At 42.2% G+C, this 20,352-nt stretch overlaps 1 protein-coding gene across 7 annotated transcripts in view; it reads right to left on the bottom strand.

The window, feature by feature from the left end:
- OSBPL9 (oxysterol binding protein like 9) overlaps window positions 1–20,352 on the bottom strand; it is a 117,137-nt gene that overhangs the window by 34,799 nt on the left and 61,986 nt on the right. For 4 of the 7 annotated variants that reach the window (XM_034778607.1, XM_034778606.1, XM_034778610.1 and 1 more), the window contains 2 exons: window positions 17,607–17,702; window positions 8,674–8,721 (listed from right to left, as the gene is read on the bottom strand). In XM_034778607.1, coding sequence (XP_034634498.1) covers window positions 8,674–8,721; window positions 17,607–17,702 — 144 coding nt within the window. Of the gene's footprint in view, window positions 1–8,669; window positions 8,722–17,606; window positions 17,708–20,352 lie in introns of those variants that run through there. The other 3 variants (XM_034778609.1, XM_034778608.1, XM_034778603.1) reach the window with 2 other exon arrangements.

Raw genomic sequence — 20,352 nt, forward strand, 5'->3', positions numbered from 1 at the left:
CTATATATTCATTAGGGCTGTCAATTAATCGTAGTTAACTCAAGTGATTAACACAAAACAAATTAACTAGATTAAAAAATAGTCACAATTAATCTCAGTTTTAATCACAATGTTAAATAGAATACCAATTTAAATTATAAATATTTTTGTGTTCTTCTACATTTTCAAATACTGATTTCAATTACAACACAAAATATAAAGTGTATAGTGCTCACTTTATATTTTTCATTACAAATATTGCACTGTAAAAAAAGATATAGTATTTTTCAATTCACTTCATACAAGTACTATAGTGCAATCTCTATCATGAAAGTGCAAATTACAAATGTAATTTTATTTTATTTTTACATAACACTCAAAAACAAAACAATGTAAAACTTTAGAGCTTACAAGTCCACCCAATCCTACTTCTTGTTCTGCCAATCGTTAAGACAAACAAGTTTGTTTACATTTATGGGAGATAATACTGCCCTCTTCTTATTTACGTCACCTGAAAGCGAGACCAGGCGTTTGCATGACTCTGTAGTAGCCGGCATAGCAAGGTAATTGTGTCAGACATGCTAAACATTCGTATACCCCTTCATGCTTTGACTTTTTCATTTTTTATTGTGCAAATATTTGTAATAAAAATATTTTATCAACTACAATTGGTTAATAACTAAATCATACTGTTTTAATACCATGTGCTGCAAAGAGCAGCAGGAGACACATTAAAGAGTCACTTGCAGCTCGCAAGACTCCGATTTTTCCCTTAGCAGCGTCCGTAGGGTCGGCCTGGGCGCCCCCTGGAGTCACACCTTCATGGAACCCAATACAGGGCCCTGCCGACCCACCACCCCCTCAGTTCCTTCTTGCCGGCTACTCCGACAGAGGGGTAGGAGTGTGGGTATTGGAACAGACATGAACACCACATCTCGAAAAACAGTTAGTTACAAGAAGGTGAGTAACCGTTTTTTCTTCGAGTGCTTGTTCAGGAGGAGGGATCGGAGTCGTCCACTTATTGGAGCACCGCTCTTCCAAAGGCCACATTGTCTCTGGCTTGATGTGTAATCGCATAGAGCGTGGTGAATGTGTGTATGGAGGACCACGTTGCTGCTCTGCAAGTTTCCTGGGTGGGAACCTGCGCCAGGAATGCCGTTGAAGAGGCCTGAGCCCTGGTGGAGTGCACAGTGATCGAAGAAGTGGGTACCTTTGCCAAGTTGTAGCACTCCCGAATGCATGACGTGATCCATGATGAGATACGTTGAGGGGAGACAGGAAGATCTTTCATTCTGTCCGCCACTGCTACGAATAACTGGATGGACCTTCGGAACAGTTTTGTTCTCTCAACGTAGAAGGCTAGCACTCTGCGGACATCCAATGAGTGAAGCCTTTGCTCCCTGGCCCTGGAGTGTGACTTAGGGTAGGAAGATGTTCTGGTTGATGTGAAATTGGGAGACAGCCTTCGGGAGAAAAGCCAGGTGAGGCCTGAGCTGAACCTTGTCCTTATAGAATACAGTGTAAGGGAGCTCTGATGTTAGGCCCTGAGCTCAGCTGAGGGTATCACTACCAGAAATGCCACCTTGTGAGAGAGAGAGAGAGCGCGAGCGAGCGAGCACGCGCAGGGAGCATGTCGCCAAGGGCTCAAATGGCGGCCCCGTAAGTCTGGATAGGATCGAATTGAGGTCCCAAGCCGGGACAGGCTGTCGCACCTGGGGGTATAGCCTGTTGAAACCTTTAAGGAAACGGCTGACCAAACGGGTTGGCAAAGGCCAAGTGTCCCTCTGTGCCTGGATGGAAGGCAGAGATGGCAGCCAAGTGCACCCTTATTGATGACATCGACAGCTCCTGTTGCTTCAGGTGGAGAAGATAATCCAGTATTAGTGGCACCAAGGCAAGCATTGGAAACTAATGGTGCTGCGCCGACCAGATTGAAAATCTCTTCCACTTGGCAAAGTAGGTAGTTCTCCTAGAGGGTTTCCTGCTGCCAAAGAGAACTTGTCTAACTTGATCAGAGCAAAAAAGCTCCACTGGGTTCAGCCATGGAGCTTCCACGCCGTGAGGTGGAGCAACTCAAGGTTCAGATGTTGGAGACAACCGTGATCCTCCGTTATTAAATCCAGGAAGAGCAGCAGGGTAACTAGGGCTTCCACAGACATTTCCAGGAGTCATGTGTACCAGTGTTAGTGGGACCAGGCTACAGCTTTCAATATCACCAAAGTTCGCTCCCTCCGAAGCTTGAGGAGCACCGTGTGAATGAGAGGAACAGGTGGGAATGTGTATAGGAGACGGCCTCCCCATGGGAGGAGGAACGTGTCTGTGATGGAGCCTGGGCTGTGACTCAGGAAGGAGCAGAACTGCTGACACTTCCTGTTGCGTCACGTAGCGAACAGATCTATCTGGGGAAAGCCCCACTGATGGAAGATTGAGTTTACTACGTCCGGGAAAAGGGACCACTCGTGGCTGTGAAATGACCTGCTGAGATGGTCCACCAACTCATTCAGTACTCCAGGGAGGTACAATGCTTGCAGGTATATCGAGTGCTCTACACAGAAATCCCACAGCATGAGGGCTTCTTGATATGGGAGAGGAATGTGCACTCCCATTTGTTGATATAAAACATCGCCATGGTGTTGTCTGTCATGACTGATACTTACCTCCCTGCTAGGTGGGCTCTGAAAGTCTGGCATGCCAGGTACACTTCACTCAGCTCTCTGACATTGATGTGTAGAGCGAGAGCCGCCTGAAACCAGAGGCCTTGTATTTGGAGGACTCCCAAACGTGCCCCCCAGCCCAAGTCTGACGTGTCTGTCACTAACCAGAGGGATGGCTGAGGGCTGGTGAAGGGTACCCCTGCACATACTACCTGTGGGTCGAGCCACCACAGGAGGCTCCCGCTGTCCCTCCACACACACAGTAGAATCTGTTATATTTTAAGAATATAAAGACAGACGGTATTGTTTATTAGGACACCCCTCTTCTTAGTCCCTAAAAAGAGGCTGTAGTAAGGGCATTAATTCCATTCCTTAGGATCATATGAATAAATACCCTTACTTGTCTAAGACTGTGTCTAAATTGCCACTTTCAGCGCTAAAACTTTAGTCATTCAGGAGCATTAAAAAACACTCCCCTCAGCAACAAAAGTTTTTGCGCTGAAAAGCACCCGTATAGACTGCACTTTATCACTGGGAGCCATGCTCCCAGCGATAAAGCTACCACCCTTCATTTGGGGTTAGTTTTTATTTATTTATTTTTATTATCGTTGGGAGACCTCTCCCCCGGCAACAAAGCGTGTCTACACTGCCCATGTCATAGCGCTGCCGCGGCCGCGCTGTAACATGAGCGGTGTAGACATACCTTAAGTCTGAAACTCTAAAGAGAAAAAGATAGACCCTAGGGTCTGAGACAAAAAAAGTTCTCAAGACTTGTTCGTTTTTAAGAGGTTATCTATTTTTAACCAGACAACATGATATTGTAGCTTCAACTGTTTTGTAACCCAAAATAATGGTAATTTGTATCTCTTCAGACCATTCCTATTTGCCATAAATCCCTACCAAAAAGTCAATTAGAAAAAAAAAAATCTTTACATCTATAGCATAGCAGTAAAATCACAATTCACCAACAGAAGGAAAGGCTTTGGGGACGGAACCTACAATAGCTGAAACTAAAATGTAGAGGCAACTGCCATTTCAGGGTTCAGTTACAGTAGCTACTTGTAAGAACTGGTAGATTACTGATTAACCAAAGAAACAGACAAAATCAGTTAAAGATGCCTTCCAGAATAATTATTTTCAGACTCTCCATTAAATTAACAAATTAGGAGGATATATTTAAATTAGGGTTGTCAAGCGATTAAAAAAAACTTAATTGCGATTAATCACACGATTAAAAAATAATCACAATTAATCGTGATTAATCATACTGTTAGGCAATAACAGAGTACCATTTATTGAAACATTGGATGTTTTCTACATTTTGAAATATATCGATTTCAACGACACACAGTACGAAGTGCCCAGTGTTCATTTTATATTTATTTTTATTACAATTTATTTGCACTGTAAAAAAAACAAAAAACAGTATTTTTCAATTCACCTAATACAAGTACAGTAGTGCAATCTCTTTATCATGAAAGTTGAAGGTACAAATGTAAAATTATGTAAAAAAACCCTGCATTCAAAAATAAAACAATGTACAATTTTAGAGCCTTCAAGTCCACTCAGTCCTACTTCTTGTTCAGCCAAACAAATTAATTTACATTTGCAAGAGATAATGCTGCCCGCTTCTTGTTTACAATGTGACCTGAAAGAAACAGGCATTCTCATGGCACTGTTGTAGCAGGTGTCACAAGATATTTATGTGCCAAATGTGCTAAAGATTGATATGTCCCTTCATGTTTCAACCATCATTCCAGGGGATATGCATCCATGATGATGACAGGTTCCATTCGATAACAATCCAAAGCAGTGCAGACCAACACATGTTCATATTCATTATCTGAATCAGGTGCCACCAGTGAAGGCTGATTTTCTTTTTTGGTACTTCAGGTTCTGTAGTTTCCGCATTGGAGTGTTGCTCTTTTAAGACTTCTGAAAGCATGCTCCACACCTCATCCCTCTCAGATTGTGGAAGGCACTTCAGATTCTTAAACCTTGGGTCGAGTGCTGTAGCTATCTTTAGAAATCTCACATTGGTACCTTCTTTGCGTTTTGTCAAATCTGCAGTGAAATTGTTCTTAAAATGAACAACATGTGCGGGGTCATCATCCGAGACTGCTATAACATGAAATATATGGCAGAATGTGGGTAAAACAGAGCAGGAGACATACAATTCTCCCCCAGAGAGTTCAGTCACAAATTTAATTAATGCAATTTTTTTTAAACAAGTGTCATCAGCATAGAAACAAGTCCTATGGAATGGTGACCAAAGCATGAAGGGGCATACAAATACTTAGCATATCTGGCACGTAAATACCTTACAATGTCAGCTACAAAAGTGCCATGCAAATGCCTGTTCTCACTTTCTGGTGACATTGTAAATAAGAAGAGGGCAGCATTATCTCCTGTAAATGTAAACAAACTTGTTTGTTTTAGCAATTGGCTGAACAAGAAGTAGTAGGACCGAGTGGACTTGTAGGGTCTGAAATTTTACATTCTTTTGTTTTTGAGTGCAGTTATGTAACAAAACAAAAATTTACATTTGTAAGTTGCACTTTCATGACAAAGATTGCACTACAGCACTTGTATGAGGTGAACTGAAAAATACTAGTTCTTTTGTTTACAAATATTTGCACTGTAAAAATGATAATCAAAAATAATATACACTGATTTCAGTTACAACACAGAATACAATATATATGAAAATGTAGAAAAACATCCAAAACATTTAATAAATTTCAATTGGTATTATAACTGTGATTAAAACTGAGATTAATCATGATTAATGTTTTTAATTGTGATTAATTTTTTGAGTTAATCGCGTGAGTTAGCTGCGATTAATTGACAGCCCTAATTTAAATGTACACATTGCATCCACTCTTCAATAGGTGAATAAGTCAAGTGTTGCTAGATGTTGGATTATTGAAGAACTAAAGCAGAATTGTGCCCTAGGGTGAAATCCTGACCCTTGTGACTTAACTAGGGCAGGATTTCACCACTAGTTTCTAAATGACAATGCTTTAATTTATATTAACAGACATGTTTCATGTGTAAAATGGGGTAACGATGCATACTGACCTATTTAAAGCACTTTTAAGATCTATGGATAAAGAATGCTGTGTAAGAGCGAGACATTATTTAAAATGCAAACATTCTTCAGTATCACTATATACAATAATAAATGTTTTCTGAACTATTTAACAAATATTCCTTAACTTTTATTTTACTTTCTTTAAAATGTAGGTTTCATAATTTAAACAACAGTATTTTGTAATATCTAATATTATATAATACTCTATATACAGTATCTGTCAGGTCTCCAAATGGTTATTAAGGTAGGCTGCTTAATGTCTTAAGAAACAATGATCATCAACCACCTATTTGTAAAAGCATCCTAGCTACTACCTATCATATTATCAAAAAGTGGTTGCCTGGCAGCATCGGAAACAGACTTTTTCCACCTGAAAAAAACAGGTTGTGCTCAATTGTTTAGGAGGTCATTATTTCCTGGCTCTTTGCAATACTAAACAATGCTTGAAACAATGCTCAAAGCTAATTAGTTCTGGTTCACATTTCCAATCCTGCCCTTCATGTAAACACCGAATTGAGTTTCAAAAGAAATTACAGGATACTAGAAAAAGCCTGACTTTGGTCTGCTGGAACACAGCAGCTAACTTGAGTTCAAACAGTTCATCTTGAAACACTTTCACTCTGCTTTGATTCCAACTGAAAAGAAAACCTGTCTTCTGATGGCCCATTTAAATTTATGAATCGTACTACAAAACACGGAAAGAAAAAAACAAACAGGCTTTCTGCTAGGATTTTTAATGAAGACCTAGTGGGAAAGAAAGTGTAGAAATGGATTTCCAGCTGCATAACTTTCCCTCAAACCATATCTCCGTGGAACAACTGCTTAACCAAAGTATAGTGAAAAGCTTAATCCTTAGCTAAAGGTACATCTATACTTACCTCCAGGTCCGGCGGTAAGCAATCGATCTTCTGGGATTGATTTATCGCATTTTGTCTAGACGCGATAAATCGATCCCGGAAGTGCTCGCCGTTGATGCCGGTACTCCTGCTCCGCGAGAGGAGTATGCGGAGTCGACGGAGGAGCCTGCCTGCTGCGTGTGGACCTGCGGTAAGTTCGAACTAAGATACTTCGACTTCAGCTACGTTATTCACGTAGCTGAAGTTGCGTATCTTAGTTCTAAGTGGGGGGGGTTAGTGTGGACCAGCCCTAAGGAAACAGAAGCATTAAGCTGCTGCCGCCAAAGAATTCCTTACCTGTGTTAGCCCAAAGGGACAGGAAGGTTCAATTTTTTAAAAAGTGATTTTTTTGTTTGTTTTAAATGGGGAAGAAGTGGAATCTGTAGTAAAAACATGATTGATACAACGTTTTAAAAACAAAAAAACAACAACTCTTTGAAATCATCAATCTTCCTGTTCTACTGATATATGCCTTGCTCAGATTAAATATGAAAATGCATCCTCTATCTGTAACACAATCCTTGAAGAAGCCTCCAAGGATTAAAAGGGACTCAAGTGCTTCTTACTGTCGCAGGGAAGGCTAATGTATTTCCTGAGCTGCATGAGCGCAGCTGGACAGAGGTAAAAATTGAGGGAATAATTTTCTAGTTAAACAAACAAACAAAAAAATCAGTTCTGTTCTTGCAGTTGCTTGTTCAGAGACTAGTCAAGCAGGTTTGAACTGAGCAAACAAACATTTTAAAATCTGTACGTGCCGCCAAGAATAAGTGGACACAAAGATCAACGCATAAAATTGTTAATCTGCCATTATGACCATCAGACATGAAGGGGAACAAATACAAAGTCACATCCTTTACATAATACAGTATTATGTGAGGAAGCATCAAAGTGTACTCAAACAATAATACTGAAAGGAATAAGCTTTGCTTTTAAACACAAGGGAAAACTGGCAGAAATAGGTACAAAATACACACAAATTCCCAAATCCAACTATTTTAACATTACAGTGACAGTGCAACAGTTATTATAATTGAGCAATAGCTTTAATTTTAATTCCCTATTTCCAGGTATTAAAGTTCACAAGCTAATTGTTTTTGTTTCGTAACATTCTTTCCCTTCCCCGTCTCCCAAGAAAAAGTCTTTGATAAAACATTTGTCTTTCTTAAAAATAACAATTTGAGACATTTTGACCTACTGTCATGCTCCCAAAAATAACACTGGACGGGAGCAAGTATATACATCAGCTTTTGAAATGAGCTATAGCCTGGCTGAAAGTTTCAAGTTTTGTACTCTCTGGATGACACATTGCATTCTGAAGCATACAGCCCCAAAGCATGTGAATATGTTATAGACTGCACATTTACACAACCCTCCCTGAACAAAAAATCTTTTTGTTGGGGGTTGGGTAGAAAGAGAAAGGAGAAAGAGAAAAAAGTGGAAGACGACCAGAAAGGATATACTCAGAGTGATCAAATGTAAGACTGGCAAGTCAGACTAAGTCTTCTCTCAGCCTATGGAGAGCTCCAAATATGTGCAGGGCTGAGCTCCAAATATGTGCACTGCTTAAAAAAAAAAAGTGTGCTCCTTATATGCTTTTCCACTATTCTTGTTCAACCTATGACTTTCAAACATTGATGAATAAACGAAAATTTGGTTATTTTATACTAAAATTTCTTCAAATACGTCAATGACAGTTGTGCCGGAGGAGATTTGGGAGTTTTAAAATTATGCTGTGTTGTCCACATATCTAAAAAGGTATTAGAACCATTTCTTAAAAGAATGAAACTTTGTTTTAAAGCTTTAAAGGTGACATCCCAATGTTATAAAAATCTCATCCTATTATATAAAGTTATATTCCCCCAATTATTCACAATATGTAACTCCTGCAAAAAGTTCTAAACAAGACAGATCAATAATTTATTTTATCACCTGCAGATTAAAATCAGAATTAAAACATGATTCACAATTATATGAGATTAATGAAAACGGAAATAAAATCAAAAATGTCAAAAAGAAAGGCCTAAATAGCTATAAGATAAAGTGTACTTGCTTTTCTCTGTTCATCATCTATGCAGTGCTGGAGCTTCTCATCGAATAGCTAAAAGAAAACACATTTGTGAAAATACTTCAAGTGTGGTTTTTCATACGTCAAACAAGCTGAAACTACAAACAAAACACAGTTATTAACCTTCCGTAACTGTTGTTCTTTGAGAGGTGGTGCTCAGATTCATTCCAGTATAGGTGTGTGCATGCCACGCGCACCACCAGCGTAAAGTTTTCCTCAGTAGTATCTGTCTGGTGCCTCTGGAGTTGCACCCTCATAGTGCCAGCATATAAAATCCTACCATCCCGCTGCCCCCTCAGCTTCTTGCTGGCTAACTCCTACAGACGGGCCAGAGGGTGGGTTTTGAAATGGACACGAGCAACACATCTCAAAGAACAGCAGTTACAGAAGGGAAAAAAAAAAAAAAAACAAAACATTTTTTCTTCGAGTGCTTGCTCATGTCCATTCCAATGTAGGTGACTCTCAATCAGATGTAGGAGGAAGGTTCAGAGTTCAATGACAAGCAGACTGTAGAACAACTCTGCCAAATCTGGCCCACTGAGTGACAGCATAATGAGTTGCAAAAGTGTGGACCAAAGACTACGTTGCCACTCTACAGATATCCTGGATCGGAACTGTGACACTGCACTCCATATGTTTTATGGAAATATGCTTATGAGTGTAAATATGCTGCAAATGAAATATGCTTTATGCAAAAAGAACAGGAGTACTTGTGGCACCTTAGAGACTAACAAATTTATTAGAGCATAAGCTTTCGTGGGCTACAGCCCACTTCTTCGGATGCATAGAATGGAACATATATTGAGGAGCTATATACACACACACAGCATGAAAAGGTGGGAGTTATCTTACCAACTCTGAGAGGCCAATTAAGTAAGAGAAAAAAAACTTCTGAAGTGATAATCAAGATAGCCCAGTACAGACAATTTGATAAGAAGTGTGAGAATACTTACAAGGGGAGATAGATTTAATGTTTGTAATGGCTCAGCCATTCCCAGTCCCTATTCAAGCCTAAGTTGACTGTATCTAGTTTGCATATCAATTCCAGCTCAGCAGTTTCTCATTGGAGTCTGTTTTTGAAGCTTTTCTGTTGCAAAATTGCCACCCGCAGGTCTGTCATTGAATGGCCAGACAGGTTAAAGTGTTCTCCTACTGGCTTTAGAGTGTTACGATTCCTGATGTCAGATTTGTGTCCATTAATTCTTTTCCGTAGAGATTGTCCAGTTTGGCCAATGTACATGGCAGAGGGGCATTGCTGGCACATGATGGCATATATCACATTGGTAGATGTGCAGGTGAACGAGCCCCTGATGGTGTGGCTGATGTGATTAGGTCCTATGATGATGTCACTTGAATAGATATGTGGACAGAGTTGGCATCGGGCTGTTACAAGGATAAGTTCCTGGGTTAGTGTTTTTGTTCAGTGATGTGTGGTTGCTGGTGAGTATGTGCGTCAGGTTGGGAGGTTGTCTTTAAGCGAGGATAGGTCTGTCTCCCAAGATCTGAGTGAGGGATCATCTTTCTGTTCTATTACTTGAAACCACATAAATCCTACTTTTTATATTTAATAAAGATCACTTTTTTATTAATAAACCCAGAGTATGTGATTAATACCTGCGGGGGCGAACAGCTGTGCATATCTATTAGTGTTATAGAGGGTGGACAATTTATTAAATTTACTCTGTATAAGCTTTATACAGAGTAAAACAGATTTATTTAGGGTTTGGATCCCATTGGGAAATGGGTGTTTGGGTGCTGGAGATAACTGAAAACAGTTCAGCACGTTACCCAAATCTGCAGCTTTGGGGGTGTGGACCAGACCCTGGGTCTGCGTTGCAGCAGGCTAGTGTCTCTGGCTCAACAAGACAGGGTTCTGGAAGTCCCAAGCTGACAAGGAAAATGGGTTCAGAGGTAATTTCAACATATCAGGTGAAAGTCCCAAGGGGATCTCTGTGACCGAACCCATCACAGGAACCTCTGTCACAAATGCGGCTGAATGAGAGTGCATCTGGACCTTGTTCTTGAAGAAGACTGTGTATGGGGGTTCTGAAATAAAGGCCCTAATATCCGAGATCCTCGGTGACTGGAGACATAGATGGCTGTGGTTTCAAGAGTGGGACACCTGCACATACAGTCTCTGGATCCAGCCACCATAGGAGGATGGTGATCACTGAAGGGGGAAGTGCGACTACCATGTCCAAGCAGTCCCGGCCTGGTCAGTACACTGATGCTAGCCAGGCCTAAAGAGGTCCGAGTCGCAATCTTGCGTGTTTCACCATATCAGCACGTGAAGGAAGGCTCTTCAATGAACTCTATCCTTTGGACAGGGAAGAGCATTTATTTCTGCATGTTCATCAACGGGCCCTAATTTCTGGAAGGTTGACAGTATTAGCTGTATGTCTGCCTCCACGCAGGCCATGGTCTGACCTATGGTCAGCCAGGCGTCAAGGTAAGGATATACAGCACCTGAATGCTTTGTTTCCTTAGTAAAGCCAAGACAACTGCCATGCACTTTGTGAAAACCTGAGGGGCTGCTGATAGACTGAATGGAAGCACAGCAAACTGGTAACGTACCCGGTTCACAACAATTTAGAGGAATCTTCTGTGGCCTTGGAAGACTGAAATAGGAGAGTGGCATACCAGTCTCCTGGATCCACAGAAGGGATGTCCACAGAAGGGATAATGGAAGCCAAGGAGACCATGCAGAACTTCAGCTTCTTCATGGAACTGCTGAGGTTTTGCAGGTCCAGGATGGGTTTGAGACTGCCGTTGGCCTTCAGGATTAGGAAATAACAGGAGTAAAATGCCCTGCCCTTAGCTCCGAAGGAACCTCCTCTACTGCTCCCACTTGCAGAAGCATTCACACTTCCTGGATTAGAAGTTGCTCATGAGAAGGGTCCCTGACGAGGGACGGAGGGAGGAAGGGAAGGTGGAAGGGGGGGAGGGAAGAACCGAACTGTAGGGCGTATCTGAATCCTACTGTGTGTGGCACTCAGTGGTCTGAGATGATATGGGCCTACGCCCAATAATAGTGGAATAACCAATCCACAAAAAATTGGGAACGGTGGGATCCAGACACTGTCCTTGTACGCCATCCTCGGGTGTACCCTCAAAAGGCCTGCTTAGACCCAGACAATTGTCTGGCAGGGCCAGTCCCATGGGCTGACAAGGACTGGGCAGGAGGCCTCCTCTTATAGCTCCTACCCTGCTTCCTTATTGTAATCTGGCCTTGACTGAGGCTGGTAGAAACGGGGCAATGGCTGGGGTTTTAAGTGCTTTCTCAACAGGGCCGGGATGTGTAGTCCTAGGGACTTAAGGTGGTCCTCAAATCCTTTAAGCTGTGGAGCTGAGTCTGTCTACTCTGAAAAGAAAAACATGCCCTCAAAAGGGAGGTCTTGGATAGTCTGCTGCACTTGGTATGGGAGGCCCAACGCCTGCAGCCATGAGCTTCTCCTCATGACCACAGCCAAAGCCATGGTTGGAGCCCCCACCATGGAGTAGATCTTTCTGCCAAAGAGATCCAGCTGCTTGGCCTTGGGGGTAGGTCCTTGCTGTCCCTGCCTCTCTCGTTCGTTCACTGCTGACACCACCAGCGATCCTGGAGGAAGATGGATGTAAAAGTATTCAAACCCCTTCGGGGGAACAAAATCCTTTTTCTCCACTCTCTTTCCAGTGGGTTGCAAGGAGTCTGCCACAAGGCCTTAACAGATTCCAGAATGGCACCGTTCAGAGGCAAAGCCACTCGCGATGGCCCCGAAAAGGCCAAGATGTCCACCAAGGCATGGGAGGCCGCCAAGATTTCCTCCACCTGGATCTTCAGGTTTTGGACTACTCTCCTGAGGATCACCTGGTGTGCACTGTAGTCGTCCTGAGCAGGCGCGAATGAAGTCCCCACTACCACCTCATCAGGAGAGGAGGAGGAGGATGTAAGCACAGGTAGAGGGTCCTGTTCCTGTCCTTCAGCACCTGAAGAATCCTGCTGTACCGGGTCCTGAAGTTCGGTGCTGGGCTTGGTACCGGGTCCTGATATCTGTACCGAGGGAGGTGATGGGGGAGTTCTAAATTCCGACATGACACAGTAAGATCTCCTCGACTGAGGCCTTGGACTGGATGGAAGGTCCAGGGATTCCGGAAAGGCCACTGCCCTGGCATCTTCCACTGTGCTGGCCAAGCCATTGGTGAGAACCCTTAGCCCATTATCAGCTGTCAGGTATCAGCGGTCGAACCCGTGTTACCTCCTGTGGGAGGTATAAGATTCTGCCTCAGAGTCGGATTGTGAGGAGTCTCTCCTTGGTGACCATGGAGGAGCAGTACCGGTTGGTGCTGGAGAGCGGTGCCGGGAGGGAGGCGACCAGTGCTGTGTCGTCATCACCAGTTTTCCCTTCAATGGCACCTGGGGCCTCAGTGTCATAGCTGCTCTTGTCTCTAGTGCCCATTCACGCCCGGTGGGGGATGGCAATACCAGGAGGGACAATAGCTACTTTGCTGCCTCGAACGCCTCTGGCATAGATGGAAGCGCCTGAAGCGGAGCAGTGGCGCGCTCAGGGGAAGAGGGGGAGATGAGCTGGAGCAGGGAGCAGTTCCTCTGCGCCCTCCGTTACTTGCTGCAGCCCTCCCCGGGGCCCCCCCGCTCCAGCTCACCTCCATTCCATCTCCTCCCACGAGGGCGCCACAGCTCTGCATCTCCCCCCTCCCTCCCAGGCTTGCTGCGCCAATCAGCTGTTTGGCGTGGCAAGCTTGGGAGGGAAGGGGGAGAAGCGGAGCTGAGCGGCGTGCTCCTGGGAGGAGGCAGTGGCGGCGCTGAGGTGAGCTGGGGTGGGGAGCGGTTCCTCTGCCCCCCCACTTGCTGCGGCCCCCCTTCCCCAGCTTACCTCCCCTCCACCTCCGCCTCCTTCCACGAGCGCTGCAGCTCCGCTTCTCCTCCCTCCCAGGCTTGCCGCGCCAATCAGCTGTTTGGCGCGACAAGTCTGGGAGGGAGGAGAAGCGGAGCTGTGGCGCGCTTGTTGGAGGAGGCAGAACGAAGGTGCGCGGGGGTGGGGGGGCTCCGGGGAGGGCCGCAACAAGCAATGGGCGGGCGCAGAGGAACCGCTTGCAGTAACAGGAATTCGGATATAACGAGGTAAAGCAGCCCTATCCCCTGGAGCGCTGCTTTACCTAGTTATATCCGAATTCGCGTTATATAGGACCACATTATATTGGGGTAGAGTTGTACAACCCAAGCAATATGACCAACAACAACAACTAGTTCATATTTCTTTTAGAGTATTTGTGACACGGTGACATTGTCATTGATATTCCACGCTTCGCTGCAACACCCAGGTTCAGTTACTGAGGGCTTGTCTATACTGGCACTTTACAGCGCTGTAACTTTCTCGCTCAGGAGTGTGAAAAAACATTCCCCTGAGCACTGCAAGTTTCAGCGCTGTAAAGTGCCAGCGTTGCCGCGACTACATAGCTACGTTAAAGCACTGCCATGGCCAGCTCTTTAACGCTGTTAATGAAGACATAGCCTGAGGCTGTGTCTTTCGATTCCCATGCTGTTATTGTTCTGCAGTTGATTAAAAAGGTGGAGTTGATGAGATACATAGGGAGTTCCATTCAGCTCTCTTTGGACAAAGAAGGCTGCTCTGGTGTAAAGTTTTACGGGAAGAGTGAGTTACCATTTAAGAACAGAGGCATTGTTCAGAACACCTCCAGCAAACAGGCTTATCTGTTCTTTTATCTTATCTGAGACTGATAGATCTTTGGAGTAAGGACCCTGTTTAGCACTAGGCCTCTACAGAACCTAGCACAATGGAGTCCTCAATCCTGATCAAGCATTCTGAGTCCTATCCTGATATAGACTTAGTATTAATAATTGCTGGTGCTTGTGAAGCTGTCCCATTGCAAAACATTATATAATGATTTCAAACTTTCCACTGTTCAAAACAAGTCAGCTCCCATTTACTTTTATCTTTAATACAAAAGAAAAATGAAATACAGGATTAAGCTGAGAACAGGTAAAATCACTGGACAAACTTCATTGACAAGTTATTTTATTACCATCTTGGCTGAGACAAATACACTAAATTACATTTTGAAAGCAGGACACATTTAATAAGTAGGTGTTGTAAGCAATTGAAGATAGATATCTGTGAAAGTAATTTTCCCTCTGTTGATATTCAACACTTCTTGTCAACTGTTAGGAATGGGCCACATCCACCCTAGTTGAATTGGCCCCGTTAGCACTGAGCCCCCACTTGGTAAGGTAACTCCCATCTTTTCATGTGTTGTATATTTATACCTGCTTACTGTATTTTCCACTCCATGCATCTGATGAAGTGGGTTATAGCCCACAAAATTGCCCAAATACATTTCTTAGTCTTTAAGGTGCCACAAGGACTCCTCGTTGTTTTTACTGATAGAGACTAACATGGCTACCTCTCTGAAACCTGAGACCCATGGATATGCTACTTTTCACCCCCTAAAAGATACACTCTAGAAATTAATTTTGGAGATGTTTGATGGTCTGTGTTATATAGAAGGTCAAACTAAATCACAATGGTCCCTTCTGGCCTTAGAATCTATGATGACATGCCAGACCAAAAAAAAGGGATTTTGGCCATTAAACCTCCCAAATTTGATTTATACGAAGGAGGAAAAAAACTCTGATTTCTATTTCAAGACTCAATGACACTTCACAAATAGGATTCCACTTACAGACAGACAATTCTGCTTTAGTTTTTGAACTTTCCTGTTCATTAGTTGGGACATTTGCATGACCCCACAATTTTTGATCCTTAAGCATCGATCTGCTCCTACTAATTAAAGTGACGTAAAGGCAGCCAGTTTATATTGAGGAGCCCAACCTTTGACATTGGGAGCCATCCTATCATCTTACCAAAAGCCCAAGGGCTGCACCTAATTTGCATACAATCATAATTTGTCCAAATTGAATGTAAAAAAAAAAATAGTAGTTTGAATTTGTAACTCCCTTGAGAGATGAGTTAAAATTGTTTATTTAAAAATTCACCATCAATAAAAACTAGAGGTTGATCAGATTTGTTCTTGCCGTGCAGAGAGAGGGTTAAGAGGGACAAAGGGTGCATTTTATGTCTCCACTGATCTATGTTTGGCTCTCAGACTGCATATTGTGTACCACTACCATACATTAAGTATCAGGGGGTAGCCGTGTTAGTCTGTATCTACAAAAACAACAAGACTGTTAGTCTTTAAGGTGCCACGAGACTCCTTGTTGTTTTTGTACCATACATTAAAGATTCTCACACACACACACACACACACACACACACACACACTTTTTCCTTCCAAAAAAGACGACTGGAGAAGCAGGGGGGAGGGTTTGAAAAATTTTAGTGCTTTAGTTTTCTAAGTTACTTTCAGCTACCAAATTGAATAAGATATTGCAATGGAACAAGAAAACCTCAAATGCCATCTCCTCTCTAAAACTCAGCAATCACTTCTCCTATCCTTTCCTCTTCTCTGGTGCCATACTTCCCCTTCCTTGAATGCGGATACCTCATTCTGCAAAACCCCCATGCCTTAGTTTCTGCAAGTCTCTCCCTGTCCCTTATTTCTACTGTTCTTTCTCTCCACTATTTGTCAATCTTTTCTTCACACAGTCGCAGGTGACTGCTGAAGAGCACAGTGAGGCATATCCTTTCCTCCAGAGGAGTGCTGCCTGGGATGGTTTCCCCACCGCTGCTGACACGAGAGCAAGGGACAAAGCTCAGCTGTATCCTAAATCATTAGGCCATGGGCCAAGCTCTTTATTCTGTATGTCCCTCTCACTCAACTCCATCTTAGTGCACGTACTCCTTTCCCACCGACAAGACCAAATTTGTGCTGATGCTCCCACACACAGTGCTTGCCCAATAATATCAGCAAGAGAAGCAGAACATAACTGTAGCAGTCTTAATCAGTTTTAATCTGCTGGGTCAGGGGAAAATGTTGTAGGCAGAAACTGCCAAAGGATAATCTTCTGCTGTTTTCAATAGTGTGGTGGGATATATGAGCTTGTCATTCCTCATCTCCCCCACCTAACCCCAAAACACATAAGCAGAGCAGAAAAGTATTCCATTTTAGCTGCTCCTACAGAGCAATTTACCCATGGTCAAATATCAGATTCACACAAATACAGCAGCAAAATTTCCTCAGCTATCAGCAATCCCAGTTAAGCACTATGTGCAGGAATAACAGCACAGGCAGGACTCCTCTTCAGGGAAAAAAACATTAAATATCAAGGGCAGTATGATCATTTTAAGGATTCCACTACAAATTTAAACTAATTTATTTAAACCATCTCTGCCAATTCTCCAAAGTTAACTCACTGAATATAACAGAAAGCAGATTCTCAATATTTAACAGAAAACCCATTTTGAAAGAAGGCATACATTTAAAGTTATTCTAATTTTCAAACTCAATTTTACTTGAGTGATACATGATTCCAAGATCTCCGTTCATCTCAACACAGAATTCTGTTCTCAAATTCAATATAGTTTTTAGTCTGAATTTTCATTGTTACTTTTTGTTATCTTCTCTTTTAAAAAAAGTGTGTATGTATATATATATACACACACACACACACACACACACACTTTTCTATGGTAGACCCAGAGAGCAAAGAGAAGAAAAGGATAAAACTTTGTCATTGGCAAACCCCAGAAATAAAAAATACTTAAGCATTTGACAGGCTTCTCATATGGTCACATCTGCCTTAACTAATACATTCCATCTCTTCTACTTTTACTGTGTCAAAGAAAGTCTTCTCTGACACTGGATTGTAGTTCTGAAATATGGGTGATTCCCCACCACAGCTGCCCATAGAACAGGGCCTAAGACAAGTTCCAGAGGAGACCCGAAGAGCACCTAACTTTATCCACTATCTCTTTAGGTACACAAGTGTTAGTTCAACATACCTTCAATTGGTCTATCAAGATCTGCAAATAAGCATCAGCCTCTGTAAGTTTCTTATCAAAATCCTGAACACTGGGAACAAATCCTGAATCCACACCCTACATAAAAAAATAAAATAAAAAAAAAAGAGAGAAATCAAATCTATAATAGTGTTTTTGAGCCATTTACTTGACTAATTATATTTATTCATAACTGATTAGTTAATAAAGGCTGGCTTATTTCTATACATCATGTTGCATGTACTTAGATACGTCAGAACATTTTAACCAGAAGATGGTCTCCTGTTGTATTACAACTGGTGCACAACATTGTGACATCCACAGATTGCCAGTAGTCTTCATTGGTGCATGTATAGTTACCATAAACCCATACTACTACATTTAATTAGGATTATTAAAATTAGTTATTTTTCCATGTAGACATTTCAATTTCATTTGAAAGAAAAGTATAAAGGAAATAATTTTCCTGTTTCAGTGCCAAATGACTACCACCAAATACCATTACACTGACTATGCCAGTCAACCAGCGCAGCTGTTGGATCACTGCCCTTGTAACAGCTGAAGAAGTTTTCTCATCAACCAAAAGCCAGTTTGATTCATAGACGAGTGGCCAAAGAATGAACAAACATGAATAATGAACTAACCTCTCACTATTAAGAAAAGGTCCCTCCTGTAAAGGATCTGAACTTCAGAATGTGTAGTAATTTGTATAACTATTACAGTATATAAAAGTTCTAATCTCAATACATACACGTAAAGATTTTTATTTTTCTGACTTGTGCTTTTAAGTTCTCCGCTATAAAGCTGAATTAACATAGGGTTTGTATTTAATATTTTTCCTTCTTAAACTGAAACTATCTGTGTTAAAATAACTGTGTTCCAGACTGGAACACCACATCTTTAATAGGAAAGGAAAATGGATTTGTGAAGTTGAGTACTCCTTTTTGTGCACATGGCATGTTTATACAGCATGGGTTTCTTTTTTTTAGTAGCGGATGAGGGTGAAGGGTGTTATTCCTGACCATACCCAATGTAGAAAATTAAGCCTCTCCCAAACTATTATTTATAGAGTATCATCAATGCAAGTGACAGTTTACAGATCAATAAGAAAGCATTCATGACCTGAAGAACTTTACATTGTATATCAAGACACGTGACAAAATGAGATAGGGAAGGGGCAGAAGGACAGACAAGTGTTACAACAGTAACATAATCTGCAAGTTTTTAATTTTAACGAATAGGGTCCTACCAAATTCACGGCCATGAAAAATGCATCATGGACTGTGAAATCTGGTCTCCCCCATGAAATCTGTTTTTTTTGTGTACTTTTACCCTGTACTATACAGATTTCACAGGGGAGATCAGCGTTTTTCAACCTGGGGGTCCTGACCCAAAAGGAGGTTGTGGGAGGGTCACAAGGTTATTATAGGAGGATTGTGGTATTGCCACCCTTACTTCTGTGCTGCATTCAAAACTGGGTGGCCAGAGAGTGGCAGCTGCTAGCCAGATGACCAGCTCTGAAGGCAGTACCCTGCCAGAAGCAGTGCAGAAGTATGGGTGGCGATACCATACATTTCAGCTGTCTTCAGAGCTGGGTGACTGGAGAGTGGCGGCTGCTGGCCGAGGGCCCAGCTTTGAAGACAGCAACGCAGAAGTCAGGGTGGTAATATCATAATATGCCATCCTTACTTCTGCACTGCTGCTGGCAGTGGTGCTGCCTTCAGAGCTGCGCTCCTGGCCAGCAGCTGCCACTCTCTGGCCGCCCAGCTCTGAAGGCAGCACTGCCACCAGCAGCAGCACAGAAGCAAGAACAGCAATACTGCAACCCCCCTACAATAACCTTGGGGGAGGGTCACAACAGTCCCCTTTTGGGTCAAGACTCCTACAGTTACACCACCCTGAAATTTCAGATTTAAGTATCTGAAGTCATGAAATTTACGATTTTTAAAATCCTATGACCATGAAATTGACCAAAATGGACAATGAATTTGGTAGGGGCACTACTAATGGGTATATAGTGTAATATAAATAAAGGTTACTCACCTGTAACCATAGGGGGGCTTTGGTTGGTTGGTTTTTAGTTGACCTCTTCACATTCAGACTCTTGGGAATGCTTCAACAGCACAGCATGGAACATTGGTACATTCCCAAGGGTCTGAATTTACCAAGGCCACTCAAAAAAAGCATTTATAATATATTTTTGGATTTTATGTCCAAAGCTAAATTTTATGTAATTCTCTCCCACATTGTTAGTTTTGTCAACACAGGCTGGTTCCTTTTCTTTTTGTAGAAGACTGATCTAGCATATAAAAAAAACTTTGTTCGTGTCCTTAGAGAGGATGGGGATACTATTATATGCAATGTAAAAATGACTCATTTATATTAGAATCTGCAAAACTGATTATATGTTATGGTGCATGAACACACTTTTTCATGTTAATACAAAAAAATTAAAATACTGATTTTACAAGGGATCATTTTTTATCTGCCTGCCAAGTCTTGAACTGAGCTACAAAATGAGGCCCTGATCCTGCACCCTGTTCCCACAAGGATCTACCCAAATGGTACAGCTTGTAAGATGAGTGCATTCACCAGCCAATCCATACTGGTCAAGTTCAAACACCAGCATTTTGAAGCAAGGGCTAAAAATGGGGGAAATACTTACTGATCATTGATTCAATAAAAAAATCCAAATCCTCATAACACCCTGATGTAACAAGGTATACAGAGGATCTCAACTAAGTAAACC

This window comes from Trachemys scripta, chromosome 8, assembly GCF_013100865.1.
Source record: "Trachemys scripta elegans isolate TJP31775 chromosome 8, CAS_Tse_1.0, whole genome shotgun sequence".
Classification (NCBI taxonomy): Eukaryota; Metazoa; Chordata; order Testudines; family Emydidae; genus Trachemys; species Trachemys scripta.